General features: G+C 42.8%; 1 protein-coding gene across 1 annotated transcript in view; it reads right to left on the minus strand.

Moving 5' to 3' along the window:
• Nucleotides 1–16,019, minus strand: part of ABCB4 (ATP binding cassette subfamily B member 4) — a 96,004-nt gene that overhangs the window by 2,020 nt on the left and 77,965 nt on the right. Inside the window, exons 22-26 of the mRNA XM_013004650.2 lie at nt 10,529–10,629; nt 8,611–8,751; nt 6,592–6,748; nt 5,192–5,389; nt 2,863–3,069 (exon numbers count right to left, since the gene is read on the minus strand). Of these exons, the coding sequence (XP_012860104.1) occupies nt 2,863–3,069; nt 5,192–5,389; nt 6,592–6,748; nt 8,611–8,751; nt 10,529–10,629 (804 nt within the window). The remainder of the gene's footprint in view (nt 1–2,862; nt 3,070–5,191; nt 5,390–6,591; nt 6,749–8,610; nt 8,752–10,528; nt 10,630–16,019) is intronic.

Consider the following 16,019-nt stretch of genomic DNA (forward strand, 5'->3'; position numbering starts at 1 on the left):
GTCAACAAGTCAAGGTGATGGTGATGAAGAATTTATTGTAAGAATTGGTTCAATCATTTGAAACGTAGGGGTAATTTACAAAGTATTACTTAACTGCGGGGTGAGTAGTTAAGTCCGACATTTTAACCCAAGGAAAGCGCTCTAAATGAGGTCAAGTATGTACCAAATGAACAGAATACACTCCGTGCTGTGAGAGGTCAGACAGGGAGATAGAAATGGTGAGGACTGAGGGGGAGGAGCAGGATGGAAGGCAGGAGAAAGGGATGACAGATATCTTAGTTGCAAAGCTGGGAAGCTGGACTTTAAGTCGTCTACAGTCATTGGCCGGCTTTCACACTCAGAGGAGGTGATTGAAAATAGCATGGCTTGCTTTTTAGCACCGTAAAGAAATCTTTTGCGTGGATTTGCCCCAGGCATGATGTCATATGACTTCCCGACTGCTGTTTTCATGGGCACTGTGGTGGATCCAGGTAAAATGAAATCTTGACAATTGCAATCGTTGCTCCTTGGGACCATTGTGAGAACATTCTTTTTCTTTGGGTGGAGGTGTAATCCACATTAAAGGCTGTAATCTTCACTCTTCATCAGTAAACCCTTCACCTTCATTAAGCAATGGTGTGTCATTTGCATATCACATGTGGTTAATGAGCTTCCTTCTGATCTGATGCCTCATTCATTATCACACAGTCTAGCTTCTCATATGATTTGCTCAGCAGACAGATTAAATAAGTATGATGAAGCATAACACAATTATTACCGTGGAAACATAAGATTTGCTGGATGGGGTTTAATCCTTAGAGGTTTAAATGGGTGTGGGCTCCTAGGACTAGCTGGGAGTGGGTCAGTGGGCGCCATGCTGATGAAGTGAGGAGGCATGCACGGGACTGGATGGTTGGCTTTATTGTACATAGGGTGCTGTGGGTCGGAAGCGCCTCGATGGGGCCTGACAACAAAAGCTTTCTGTGTAACGTACATCATCCCATGCTTCTCAGGTTCCAGGACTCACCTCAGAGGCAGCCCCATAGGACTGTTCCCTCCCCTGGAGCCACAGACTGCAGTTCTGTGCTTGATCACTTCCATACTGGAGAAAGCTGGTAGGTTGCTGCCATTCCAAATTGCACGGCCGATTAGGCCAGGATTTGCAGTCAGGAGGAGACCTGCCCTATTCCAACCCATGAGGAGATTTTGCTTTCCATGGGAACACCAACCCCTGTGGGGTTGCTGCCCACCAAGCACATGAGTGATGGAACTGAGGTCTGTAAGGAAGTGACCACCACTGTCCGGTCTGCTCCTCGTGCTGCTTTTTCACAGTCGGAAGTCCACTTGGACGGAGGGAGGAAGGCAGCCACCCTCCAGCCTGTGGGTCCATAAGGGTTCTGTGAGTGAGGTCCAGGAGCATGCCTGAAGGTTAGAAAGGCCCTAGTGTGGTAGCTACATAATCTGGTGTCAATTTGGGACTTGAGAGGATTAAGAGTGAAGGGATGGAGTCTAGTCTGTCAATCAGCTCATAGCCAATGAGGTCGCTGTGTAGTCATGGCCTTCCCCTGAGAATTCTGGGAATTTCCTGGATTTCTTCCTTGGAAGGGTGAGAGACTCTTGTCTCTTTGCTCGCTGCCTGAAGACACTCTACAGACAAGGCACATGGCACTACACTGATAGACCCAGTGCCCTGGGAACTGGAAGAGAAATGTGGAGACCCCTGCCAGCGCTGAGATGCTTACACCACCACTAGATCCAAAAACTTTCTACCAACTGGCCTGTGATTGTCCTGCACTCAGTGTCATTGCATGTGTTTCGTGAGTTTGAAGAGGATTTTATAGATTGGTATTGGACATAAGGGCTAATATCAGACTTAAGGGCTTGGGCTGCAATGGGTTGGGATGCTTTCTTAATGTACAATTACCCTTTATATATAACTCTCTTATACACATATGCATGTTTATGAATTTGTTTCTCTAGTCTACCCAGACTTACACACCTAGCATCTAGCCTGTTTGTTTTTATTTTGTTCTTAAACCTTATATACATCCTAGACAGGGAAGAATAGTGGGAGGGAAGGATCAAGGACTTAGGATTCAGGAGGGAGCACAGTCTTTCATTCAAAACACATGGGTCCTGATCTAGTTTTAAGATGACTTAAGTACCGTATATACTCGTGTATAAGCCGAGTTTTTCAGCACATTTTTTAATGCATTTTTTTGTGGTAAAATTAGGTGGCTCGGCTGATATTCGGGTCCGCTTATCCTTGAGTATATATGGTAGATTTTTTACTGCTGTAAATGTGAGATGTTAGATAATGAGCTATTCAATCAGTGAGCAGTAGGTGAACACTCACACTCAACTAGCAGCAAGTAAAACTGCTGAGATCTGATTACAATCCATGGATCGTTTCCCTGTCAGCAGCATAGTTTTGATAATATTCTGAGGACGCGTACAATGTTATCATTGGAGGAAATGAGGCAAAGGGCACAGAGATTTCTGCATGATTCCTTAGAACTATCTGTGATTCGATGATTATCTCAAAAAGCAATTAAAAAAATTAACAATATGACTGCAGACTGAATGCAGCCCACACCCACCAGTTATATCTGAGAGAGGGTGCTTTGGACATATACCAACCACCTTATTTACTTATCACAACGGTCACATGAAGAAAGCAATATAGCTACTATTCAAATTTGGCAATGAGAAAACTTGGCATTGTGAAGTTAAGTGTCCTTCCCAAAGCCCCAATAATCATAAATAAACTTACATTCTCTTGCAAGATATTATTGTTGGTATCTAGTTTGGGGAACTAATTTTGGGGGGAAAAAGTTGGCAGCAGATTCTCGTTTTCGCCTAAGAAGCTATCAGTTAACTTACCTGGGGTAACGTCTCGATGAAGGGGTGTATGTTGGCTGCTTTGGCTGCGCTCACAATTTCATCGTGTGCTACAACGCGGCTATTGTCTCCGTAGGCGATGTTCTCGGCAATGCTGCAGTCAAACAGGATGGGCTCCTGGGACACAATGCCCAGTTGCGCTCGGAGCCACTGCACATTGAGTTTCTTTGCTTCTTGACCATCTAGGAGCTGAAAACCAAAGCCCACAAACTATAAGCATGAGAAGAAAACATAGATACCGTGCACAAGAAGTTACCAAGCTGAGATGCTTCCACTGGCATTAGAGCCACATCTGGAAGCCCTTTGTCTGCGTACCAACAGCAGTGATGAGCTGGCAAACCTCAGAGGCTCCAAGCATCTACACTGTTGAAGGTCAGCAAGATGTTTCTGATGGCGATTAAGCTATCCCCATCTTGATCAAAACTGCAATATGGTGAACGGATTTCTGCTGTTTGCCTCTGATTTCCTGCACGTTCTCCTGTTGTCATTACTTCCTCTGAGTCTTCTGTGCCGTCAAGATGTCCCGCTCAGATTTGCTGTTCCCTGGCTACCCTAGCCCTTCCTCAAGCACACGAGGAAAGCTGATCGGAAGCATGCCCTTGCCTGTCCCACCTGCCCATTCTGAATGAGTGCTGGCTGACGCCCATGCTACTTCTCTGCTCCATGAGAATTGCGGCTTAGCCTTAAACCTTTCCCTACTTATGTTTTGTGAAAGGCAAGAGTTCAATACAAAGTGAACAAGCCCAAAGGGCAGTGTCCTGGGGAGGGGAGTTTCACTCTTGGCGGCTCTGAGGGCTTTTTGTTTTCTTTGCTACAAGCAGGAGACCTGGTGCTTCAAGGGGGGCTTTGTGTTTTAGAGACCAAGGAACCAACTTCTTTCACAGTAAGAGAGGTTATTGGTGGAGAGATCACTCACTCATCCCTGCCATGGAGTCCGTGCTGACTCATAGCGAGCCCCTGTGGGTTTCCAAGACTAACTGTTTAAGGGAGTAGAAAGCCCCATCTTTCTCCCCAGGACCTGCTGGTGGTTTTGAACTGCCAACCATGGGGATCACAGCTCAGTGCATAACTACTACACCACCAGGGTTAGTGTGGTAATTACATAATCTCTGGTAATTACATAATCTCTTGATTTAGAATGATGGGGTAGAATCTAGCGTGTCAAACAGGACACAGCCTGATGATGCTTCCGTGTGGGCGTGGCCCTCTCATGAGGATTCTGGGAGCTTCCTCTCTTCCTCCCTAGAAGTGGGATGCACTCGCTCTGTTTCACCTTCCTGTTGAGGAGCCAGCGCTGAGATGCTTCCACTGGCATTAGAGCCACAAGACTTTGCACCCCCCAGTCTGTGATCTTCCTGCATTCAGCATCATTACATGTGCTGTGTGAGTCTGAAGAGGAATGTATGGACTAGTGTTGGACATATGAGCTAATACCAGACTTATGGACTTGATCTGGACTGGGCTGGGATGTTTTCTCAATATATAATTACTCTTTGATCTAAAGCTCTCTCTTACACACAGATAAGTCTCTGGAGTTGTCTCTCTAGTCAATCCGGATAACACAGCTAGATACTAAGAGCCCATCTCGTCTTATATCTCTTTTGATAAGGATATAATTTCTATCATAGTATTAATTAGCACACCATACCTGAAAAGTGTTGCAAAGCTGGTTTCCCTGTATCTATATCTGCACAGTAATTGTTACCGTGAAAGCCTAAGATTTGCTGGAACAACGGTTAATACTCAGGGGTTTATTAATGGGAGTGGGCTCCTAGGACTGGGCTAGGTCGATAGGTGCCATGTTAATGCAGCAGGAAGCAAATGTTACCAGTACAAGGAAGGTCTTCCCTCCTGGAAGAGAGTCTGGATACCAGAAAAGCAATGAGTAAACAAATATGACAAGGCTTGAAGTTGAGGAATAAGGAAACCTTAAATTCAGGGTTAGAGAGAGGAGACAAAGTCAAAGCAGATGGGGCAGGAAGAAGGAGGCACCAGTGTCGGAGCCTACTTTGAATTCTAACAAGAATTTGTGGCTGATCCTTATAATGTAGTCACTGAGTAGTCACTTAGGATTGTCAGGCTGGTTTAAAAAGATCCACCACAGGGCTGACATCAGCCTGCGAGCCTGCATTTCTGTCTGAGACTAACTTCTAGACATTCTGCCCGACTGTCCCCATGAACTTATCCTGCGATGGGTGCTAACTCGGAGTTTATAGACTGTGCTGATTATAGGGTTTGACTACTCCAGGTTTTTCCATTACAGCACTATTGTAAAATATGACCTAAAGCAGGCTTCGAAGAAAATGCTCACCACTGTCCCAGTCATGGGGTCGTAGAAGCGCTCCAGAAGCTGGACCACTGTGCTCTTCCCACAGCCACTGCTGCCCACCAGGGCCAGCGTCTGGCCCTTCTTCACCTCAAGAGTCAGCCCCTGGAGCACGGGGACATTCGGCCGGGTGGGGTAGCTGAACACGACATCACTCAGCGTCACATTTCCCTCAAATTGACCCTTTAAGAAATGTTAAAGGTTGCTGAGACGTTCGGTCTGATATCACTGGAATAAGAACTATGATTTAAGGGAACTGCACCAAACACCAGAGAAGAGAAACATATAATTCACAGACATTGCAGGGTGGTAAGGGTTTATATTGGCAACACTCTTGTTATATAAAATGAAGATGGGGCATGAAGACATGTTAGACTAGATTTAAAAAAGTCACAGTACAGAGAGTTGTTATAGAAACTGTTTCTGGTTCATTGAAGACAAACATTTTCCATCTGGAGTCTGAGGCTGGAGCCATGACAGTGGCCAAAGGCCAGCAGCTGCGCCTAGGTATTCGGGGGTCGGTTTCACCTTTTATTTCAGGGATTTGTCTCAGAACATGAAATACCTAGGCAAGGCCTGCAAAGAGGGTGTACGTAACCTAATCTCTTTATTCACCCTATCCCCCCACCATTAAAATAAGCAGCAGCTGTGTCAGGCAAAAACCATTCAGGTCGGAGTTCAAGTTAATTTGGTAGACAACTTCATTGCCATCCAGTCGATTACGATCCATAATCCCTGGTGGACAGAATCGAACTGATCCATAGGGTTTCCAAGACTGTCAATCTTTACACAAGCAGGCGGCCTCGGCTTTCTCCAAAGGAGTAGCTGGTGGGTTTGAACCACTGACCTTGCCAGGAGCAGCCCAATGCTTAGCCCAGTGCCACCGGCCTTCCTTTTTTTTTTTTTGTTGGGAGTATAGGATTATTAATTTCATTGTGAATAAAGTGTCTTTTTTAATAAGCATAACTCCACCATTACAAAAAATACTAATTGCATGTACATGACAGAATTACACGTATTTATCTTCATGTAGAAATGACTGACAAAAAAAAAGAAATGACAATTTTCATGGAAATTTATGTGGTTCCAGGACATTCCTTTTTAAAACAAAAACAAAAACTTTTAAACTTTCAACTTTAGAATCCTTGACTCCACCTGTAAGATTTAGTTCAATTCAAACACTGACTACAAAATACTATCCTCCTTATTTGTGGAAGACTATAAATGACAGGAAAATTGGCCAAAGATCAGCCATGTCAGGAGCACGAGGTAAGCTCACTATGTCTTAGTGTCATCACTGCAGATGATCCTTGAGCCACCATGTAGGCAAAAGCACACCTTTGGGGGAAATAGGGCCCACACGTCAGACACCGAGCAGAACTCACAAGCCTTAGGCCCTCTTCACTGTAGCTGTCAATCAAAGGTTGTCTTTCAAACAGCATAAATAAGTGGGCTGCGGACAGCTTGGCTTTGGCATAGTCTGGAGCAAATGAACTAGCATGCCCTAGAGCCACTGCACCAAACACAATTGCTGAAAACACCCTAAACAGAAGTAGAGAAACATTTTAAATTAGCGCATAATCACGATTTGCCAGTATCTCCTGAATCCTTTCAATCATCCCCTTTTATATTTCATTATGTCCTTAATCACAAACTCTCTCTCTCCCCTCATACTTGCTTTCTATGAAAATCTAGTAACAAAAGAAATCAGAAAAGCAAGATTTACTCTCCAAGACTGTTTTTTTTCCCTCTCTCTTTATTTACCTTCTGGTTTTATTTTGGCACCTCTTCTACCCAATAGTTAATATAAACCACCCACATGCTTTGCTTTCAGGAAGTCATTTATAACTGAATCTGATTTGTCAGCTCCACTAATTTTGTAGAACTGGTGTAAGTACACAGTGCCCACGTGGCTGGATCAGTACCACACTAGGGCTCGACGGCCCACTTCCAGTTTGTGGTTTCTTCTACAATGACCATGATATCTTTTATAGTTAACATAATTATTTGACGGAACTCTGAAACATAGTTCTCCAAAGGGAAACATCTACATCTAGCTCAATATAAAGGACTATTTAACAGGAAGAGCCCTGGTGGCATAATGGTTAGTGGTGGCATAGTTGGGCTACTAACTGCAAGGTCAGCAGTTTGAAACCACTAGCCACTCTTTGGGAGGAAGATGGGGCTTTCTACTCCTATAAGAAGTTATAGTTTCAAGACACACAGGGTCAGTTCTACCCTATCCACAGGGTTGCTATGAGTCGGCATCAACTCAGAGTTAGTAAGTTGAATGAGCAGGAAAACTATACCTTGACAAAATTATTATTATTTATGATACCAGAGCTCCTCCAGAGGAAAGTAGGCAGGCCGGGAGAAAGATCTGCTATTTACTAATATTAAAAATAAATTACATCTTCTTGAACGTCTAAAATTAAGACATCAAAATGCATTTTTTTTTGCACACAGGAGGGTATATAGTGAGGCACTCCCTAAGTTTACACTTGATGATAAGGTTGGCTATCAAATAATGAATTTTTAAACAGTGGTGAACTACCAATGTGTGGTTGCCTAGTTTCCCTGTTTAGTCTGTAATCTAGTTTTAGTATGAAAGCTGTCTGGGAGGGGAGGGGGTTGGCAGGGCCAATTTTCTCAATGGTGTTTTGCTAGATACTAAGTTACATTCTAATTGTAACTTCCAGCTGGATATTTCCATTTGCACCTTCAAAATCACTTTCCACTCTCAAGCTTGAACCATTCTACACTAAGACTTTGCAAGCTGAACTTCATCAAACGGTTTTCTTGTCCTCTGCCTTCTGATGGGACTTGATCTGAACTGGGCTGGGATGTTTCTTAATGTACAATTACTCTTTTATATAAAGCTCTTTCTTATACACCTATGAGTGTCTATGGATTTGTTTCTCTAGTCAACCCAGAGTAACACACCTGGTTGTGAGAGCGAGACAGAGACAGACTGACTTTGCCAGATTTCAGTCCAACATTCCTGTTTGGTTGCCAAGGACAACTTTCAGTTGCAGATAAATAGTAAATTATTTAACTCTTTGACATTGGTTCATGGTCACTAACCTTGTAATGATGGTTTATTTTTGCTAACCTTTTGCAATGAGGAAACTTACAGGCTTCCCAACTGGAGTTCTATGTCTCACTAAGATTCTGGTTTATGGTTGTTTTTGTGAATTTGACTAAAGTTAGTCCACTCTGATGAGTGAGTTATTCTTGGAGTGCTGGCAGATTTCTGTGCCATTGAGGTCAAAGACTGTAGTCAATTCAACTTCCTGAGCCCACCTTATGACAAATTTTAACATAGTTTTTTTTACTCCAAACTTTCATATAGACTCATGGAAAACATACTACTGAATAATTGTCATATTTTTAAAGTTACTCACAGAATAACATCTCTGAAGCGCATGTGTCCATTCACAATGAGATAGGCACCAAATCGAAAACAGCCGGCATAGGAAAAATACATAAATGCTTGTGAAATACTAAACATAATGCCATAGATGTGTGCCTTTTGCACAGAATTCCTGAAAAACAAATGACGAATACATTCATAGCCCTCTTTTCAGCCTCCCGTATCACTGTATCCTGTATTTAGGCAAATAGCATGCACATCTTGCAGCTTTGGGCAAATTGCACCTCCCTTATGCAGTAGTTTCCTATGCACCTTATCTGCATGTACACATTACAGGTGTAGGTCTGCTTTACATGAAAAACACTGTAGTGGAAAGAGGACGGAGTCTAGGTCTGGGAAACCTGAGTGTAAATTCCACCTCCAGATATGTGACCTTCGGTAAGTGAATTCACATCTCTAAGCATTAGTTTCCTGATCTGTACAATGGGGATAACAAGTACAATTCAGAATTATCATGAGAATTAAAGAAAGTACCATAAATACCTAGCAGAATGCCTGACTTGTAGAAGTTGTCCAAGTGATAGTTGCTATCATTATTACATATTAATATCTGATGAGTCAAATATTCAACCCCTGTACTGTTAACTACTTGTTCAAAACTAGGATGTCAAAGTTAAAATAAAAGTGGTCTTATATGTGATTTTGTTAATGCTCAGCATCTCCTAGTGGTAGCAACATAAATATTTTAGATTCACACAGCAGGGTTGCTGAGGTTTATGTAGGCAAATAACAGAAGTTTTCCCATTACCTAAATAGATCTCTCCACTTTTATTTAAACTTGTTTTGCACCATTTCTAATTAGACCTCACATTGTATATGCTTTATTAGACCTCTAAGTCTTCCTAAAGAACTGTAATTTATCTACTCTCAGATTAGAAGGAAGGCATTTGGCAGGAGAGAAAATGCACTGTATTATTAATATGGATGGTTAAATGTATGTGCTCTGAACGTGGAGTTGTCATACTTTCCAATAATGAACATTCTACAATGCTACTGACTCTTGAATTATAGCTAAGTTAATAATTCACTGCAGCTTTCCATTCTTAAATGTCTTTAAGTTCGAAATAAACCATAAAAATGGCATAGGTAATCATCCATGTTAAATAGTAATCAAATAAATGTACTTGCATTCTTTCAACCTCATAAGAATTAGACATACATAATCAAGGAAATGGAATCCACCGATAATTTCAAGATTCTCTCCTCATCACAGTTGTCTGTTTATAACCATTCTTCCATGCCACAAAGCTGTGCTCAAGTTGTATTCAATTTTGTGAGTGTTAAAATAAATCCACTTATAAAAACAAATGTTTCTTTTAATTGATCGATCGGTGAGACCGGCTGAGTCTTTGTATTCAAAGTGGATTGGATCTGATTCAGGAGACCCAAATTACTTTACAAATAATATGTCTCATCTTTGGGTCAGCTCACACAATCCAAAGAAAATATCTGAAGACAGTAATTCTGTCAAAGAAGGTCTATCCGGAGAGACTTAGATGGGCCATTCGTGTTGCTTGCAGTGGTGACCAAGCCTCTGTGCCTTTTCCCTCCTGGAGACCCAACCTATGCTGTCTTTACAAGAGCTGTAAAACCCAATCCTGTGGCCCAGTTGCATAAAAAAATATACTTTATATTCAGTGATATGATTGTTTGGAAAGGGGTAGCACTAATTACCGTATATACTCGAGTATAAGTCAACTAGAATATCCACCGAGGCACCTAATTTTACCACAAAAACTGCATTAAAAATGAGCTGAAAAAACTCGGCTTACACTTGAGTATATACGGTATATCATTGTTTGGCACAAGCCCACTTTTATTCTCTTTTGGAGATAATAATTCAACTTTAAGAAAGAACTAGGTTCTTATTAACAGTCATATTTACTTACCTGTAAGGCCCATACAGTTTTTCAACATACATTGATTCAAATTTTCTTTCCTGAGTTAAGGACACCACTGTACGGATATTTTCTATTGCCTCTGTTGCAATCTGTAACACAGAACAGGACTTCGTTAGGAGTGGAGCTTTGACTTCTGAAGGAAATCACAAATATAATATTTAGGATGGAGTCTAAAGACTCCTAAAGGATATATTGATGGGTTTTAAATGCCTTCAATTTGGAAAGTAAAAGTATACAAGGGGGTATCCAAACTAAACCAGACTTTTTTTTCCAAAGCAATGTATTTAAAATTTTTCACAAAACCACCTTATCACCTTCAAATACTCTCTATTACACTTAATACATTTGTCAAATCTGCGATTCCATTCTTGGAAACATTTTTCAAACTCATCTGTTTGGATGGCTGACAGCACCTCCCTTGTTTTTTTCTCCACCTCTTCTATGTCATCAAATTGCTGTCCTTTCATTTCCCTCTGCATTTGAGGAAACAAAAAGAAGTCGCATGGAGTGAGGGCAGGTGAGTAAGGAGTGTGCAGCCCGAGAGGTAGCCTGATTTTTGCCCCAAAATGACACACTAAGATAGCTGTGTGAACAGGTATCGTGGAGGCAAAACCAATCCCGTCTGCCACAAATCAGGCCTTTTTGTTGCACACTGTTATGTTATGTTATCTTTCCATAGCTCCTAAATAGAAAGCTTGATTATCAGTCTGACCTGATGGAAGGAACTCCAAATATACTGTGAATCAACATTTTCATCTGTTCAGGAAACTGATGACGAAGTTTGTCATCAGTCAACATTTCATCTTTTTTGAAGAGAGATAACCATTTGTACACTTGAGTTTTTCCCATAGCACTGGCCTTGTGAATTGTGTTCAACATCACAACAGTTTCTGCAGCATTTTTCCAGAGCAGGAAACAAAATTTCACAGTTGTGTGCTATTCTCTTAAATCAGCCTTCACAAAAAAATGCGGTTTGATGGAAACTGCTCTTATGGGAAAATTCACTGTGACCGGAGAGAACCTTCCCAGGCCACTGGGGGCACTAGCTCCGGGCAAGTTGCTTGATGCTCACCTAGCAGGAAAAATGTGCACAACTTAGAAAGCTCCACCCAGCAGAATTTTTTTTGGCGGGCGGTGAGTAACCTCCTCGTATTATGATCTTCAAGATCATAATAAAGTTAATAATCTTAAAAGCATTTCTAATTGTGCCAAGCCTGATAGACAAGTGTTTATTTGCTTAGTCACTACGGGAGGTGAGACAGCTTGTAGCAAGAACAGGTGATTGGTTCTATTTCCAGCCTGACAAACAATGAAGTCACAATCATTGGGGGACTTTTCTTTCTTCATTGGGTAAGTGTAGGGGCCTTGGGACTAAGTGATGTCTCATGGGCTATTGGGAGTCTGTGGGTAACATAAATGGCTAAACATTTGACTACTAGCCCAAAGACTGGTTGTTTAAACCCAGCCAGAAGCATCTCAGGAGACAGGTGTGCTGAACGCCCGATGGAGAAATAGCACTCTGTGTACCTGGGCCTCTCGGAGCTGGCGCTGACTCAATGTTAGCTAACAATAGCATGTAGGAGATAGGACCAGTGCCTTCCTGGCCCTGCCCTCTCTTGGAGAAACTGTCTATATAAAAACAATGTGGCCTGGCTCATCTTGCCCTAAATGACTAGCATGGGAAGGTGCACCTGGCAGATGCTGGACAACCAGTTGGACTCCTAGACCCGGAGCAACTGTTTTAGTGGGGGGGCCTCCTGTGGCTGTAGGGCTTCAAGTCACCCCTGGGGAGCCGTGGTGGGTGTGTGTGGACAGCCGGTCTGAATAGGCAGCAGTTGGCACAGAACAGAAGGGTCAGAGAGACGCGGAGCTGAGAGAGCTTCAACTCTGAGGGAGGAGCTGCCAGCCAACTTTCCAGTTAACACAAATTTGGGTGTATTTCCTGTTCTTCTGCATGGTTTTATGTTAAATCCCTTTTATCCAAACCAGCCAGACCCGTTTTCTTAACACCACACCTCTTCTGACTGATGTTAACAGGCTGTGACTTAGCTATTCAGGCTAACTTCTATTTCTGAAATAGACTCAGCTCAACCACTAGTACAGGGAGCATAAGGTTGTAATTTAATTTTTTTATCACCTTGGCGATAAAACTTTTCCTTCTCTCCCAAGCTGCTGTAACCAAGTGAAACTCGGTAATTCTTTAGGCTAAATAGCTTTAAAACTTTATTACAAATGAAAAGCTAATCTGTAGCACTAACAGCCAGAGTCAAGAATTCTTACTGAGCTTTTGCTATGTGCTAAATGTTACCTCCTCTGCTGCCACGGGTTCATTTAGCCTCTCAGCAGTCCTGTGTGAGAAATAATATCACTCCTCTTTTTTTGTTTTAAATGGATGCAGGAACTGAGAGAATGAATAACTTGCCTAAAATGCAAGAGTTGGTTTGTAGAAGAGCAAGGATCTGAGCTTATTGATCGATGACTTCATAGTCAACTATTGACTTTTCTGGTCATGGACTAAGTGCTCTGTGGGTTAGAAGAGGTTAGCCCTGGCACAGAAGGCTTCTGGATCTCAATGTTAAATAGGGTCTGTGTCCTATTTAATTTTCTCCTAAGATGAAAGGTGCCTGGCGACGCTATTTGATAAAGGTTGGTACAAAGGCACCAGCCGCTTTCTTTGCTGGAGAAAGAGTAAGCTTCAAAAACTGTACACCTGATTGCTCGAAGTCGGAGTATACTTAATGGCTGTGTGTGTGTGTGTGTGTGTGTGTGTGTGTGTGTGTGTGTATCTCTGATATCACTGTGGGCTAGGGACTGAGCTGCTAAACACAAGGTTTTCAGTTCAAACCAACCAGCTGCTCTTTGTTTCCAAAAGATTTGTAGTCTTATGTCTATCTATATAAGATAAGCAGAATAAACAATCCTGAGGAGAAAACAATGGGACTGGTGGCTCTGGGGGGAGATGAGAGAGGAGGGGGTGGGGAGGGGGAGCGGGGAGCCAAAAAACTCAGGGACAAGGGAACAATAAGGGACCTGTAATTGATGGCAAGGAGGGCATAATAGCTGGTGGGGTTTGACCAAGTGCAATGTATCAGAGGGGAATTACTGAGAGCCGAATGGAGGGCGAGCATGACAGTGGGACAGGAGGAAGGTAAAGGGAAATAGAGGAAAAAACTAGGAGGAAAAAGCTACTTATAGAGGTATAGCTATAGGCATGCATATATGTAAATACATTAACTTATAATATAGTGATATAGGTCAATGTACATATATTTATGTTATACTTAAGACCGCAGAGGACTTTGGACCTCTACTCAAGGCCTCCCTAAACACAACAGCACTTTATGCTAATAAGCTGCCACTCTGTGATACTCCCCTTCCTGACACAGTCACTGAAGACAAAATGGGTACATAAGCAAATGTGAAGAAAGCAGATGGTGCCCGGCTATCAAAAGATATAGCATCTGGGATCCTAAAGGCTTGAAGTCAAACAAGTGGCCATCTGGCAGGGAAGCAAATAAGCCCACATAGAAGAAGCACACAAGCCTGTGGTGATCATGAGGAGTCGACAGGACAAGGTATCAGGTATCAAAAGATCCCTGAGGTATTTAGTTTATTATGCCAGCCTGGCCAATGAACACAAGTGGGCTTAATTGAAGGGCGGAGAGATAAATGGCTCGGAGAGCCTCACCTTTCTTGTCTCTTGCTCTTTGATCATCGGACCAGTGTGCAGCCACCTTGCTTGTTCTATGCCTCCATTTGCAAGCTACACTATCTGTGGGACACCTAACCTGTGGACGGTGTCGCTGTAATTTGAGGTTCCTTCAAGACCTGCTTTGTCACACATTGGAATTTACATCTCTTGAGCTGGGGACTGTCAAATCCTGTCACCTGGCTGACTGTTGGTGACCTATGTTGCTGGTTGCTGCCTGTGCCTGGATAGCCAGAATTGCTCTACAGAGGACTACCTGGCGGCCCTCAAGATTTGAAGGACTGCCAGTGTCTCACAACTGTCTCATGGGAGTGAGTTGCACTGAGTCATTTGTACTGCTTTATAATTTAATTAGCTGTTTATTTCTTATGTTATCTATCTATCTGTATAAATATATATAAAATTATTAACAATCTGGTTTTGTCTCTCTAGAGAACCCTGTCTAACACAATCCCAAACAAACAATTATATTGATGCAAACAAGGGGATCGGAATGGAGACTCAAAGCCCATCTGTAGACAATTGGACATCCCCTCACAGGGTCACAAGGAAGGGACAATTTAGTCAGGGTGCAGTATAGTACCGAGGAAACACACAACATTCCTCTAGTTCTTGAATGCTTCCTCCCCATATGAGCTTTCGACACAAAGAATCTAGGACAGATAAACCCCTCAGGAACAGTAGTGGGGTTAGCAATACCAGGAAAGTCGGGGGAGGAGGGGAAAGAGAACTGATCACAAGGTTGGATGTATAACTCCCCCCCTAGACGGACAAATGATAGAAATGTGGTGAGACAATGGATGGGAGCTACAGAGGGTCGCTGTGAGTCAGAATGAACGAGATGGCAGTGGGTGTGGGGTGACGATGGTTAACACACCCTCTTCATTACTCCTACACTGCCCAGCAATCAGCACACTCCTGGGAAAATGGGACTAGGGATATAGCTCATTTTCAAAAATTTTGAAATTCCAAAACCTGACTGCCATTGAGTCACTTCTGACTCATAGTGAGCTCACAGAAGAGGGAAGAATTGCACCTGTGAGTTTCTGAGTGTAACTCTTTATGTGAGTACAGAGCAGCTGGTCGGTTTGAACTGAAGCCCCAGAGGACTGGCTGGTGGTTTTGAACTGCTGGCCTTGTGGTCAGCAGCCCAACCCATAACTACTAGGTGACAAGAGCCTTTTAGCCATGGTTAATCTACTTCCAGGTAAATATGATTCTTCCCTCACCCCCCCCCCACCCCCAACCAGTAGTAATTTAGCAGGTTTTCCAGGACTTTCTTTAAAAACCTTCATTAAGTGGACCATACTATGAGACACGACGTCCCTCGTTGACCCAGGGCCCTGCGGGGGACAACACTGGAGACTCAGCATCCACATTGCCCTGGACTGATCCCGCGACATCAAGGCAAAACACTAAATGCATGCAGCAGAGCAACGGGGGAGCAGAGCAGGGAGCTCCCGAGGGAGTGCAAAGGACAGACTCTGGGGCCAGAGCATGGCACCCCATCAGACTTGACTGGAGGACATGCCTAGAGGTCAAAAATCAGACCTTGATCTATTTACAGGTTTTTCTTTTTAAGTTTTTTCTTCTTTTTTAAAATTAATTCTTTCTTTTATGGGTCATTGGTTTTCTTTTTTGTTGTCATCATTGTGTTCTCTTGTCGCTTTGTCTTGCTATGCCTTGTTTGTTGGTGCATATTATTATCTGTGCAGATCTATCGAGATAAGATAGGCTGGATGAACAGTCTGGAGGAGAAAACAACGGGAC

This window comes from Echinops telfairi, unplaced genomic scaffold, assembly GCF_000313985.2.
Source record: "Echinops telfairi isolate 266 unplaced genomic scaffold, ASM31398v2 ScPeMD7_23;HRSCAF=83, whole genome shotgun sequence".
Classification (NCBI taxonomy): Eukaryota; Metazoa; Chordata; class Mammalia; order Afrosoricida; family Tenrecidae; genus Echinops; species Echinops telfairi.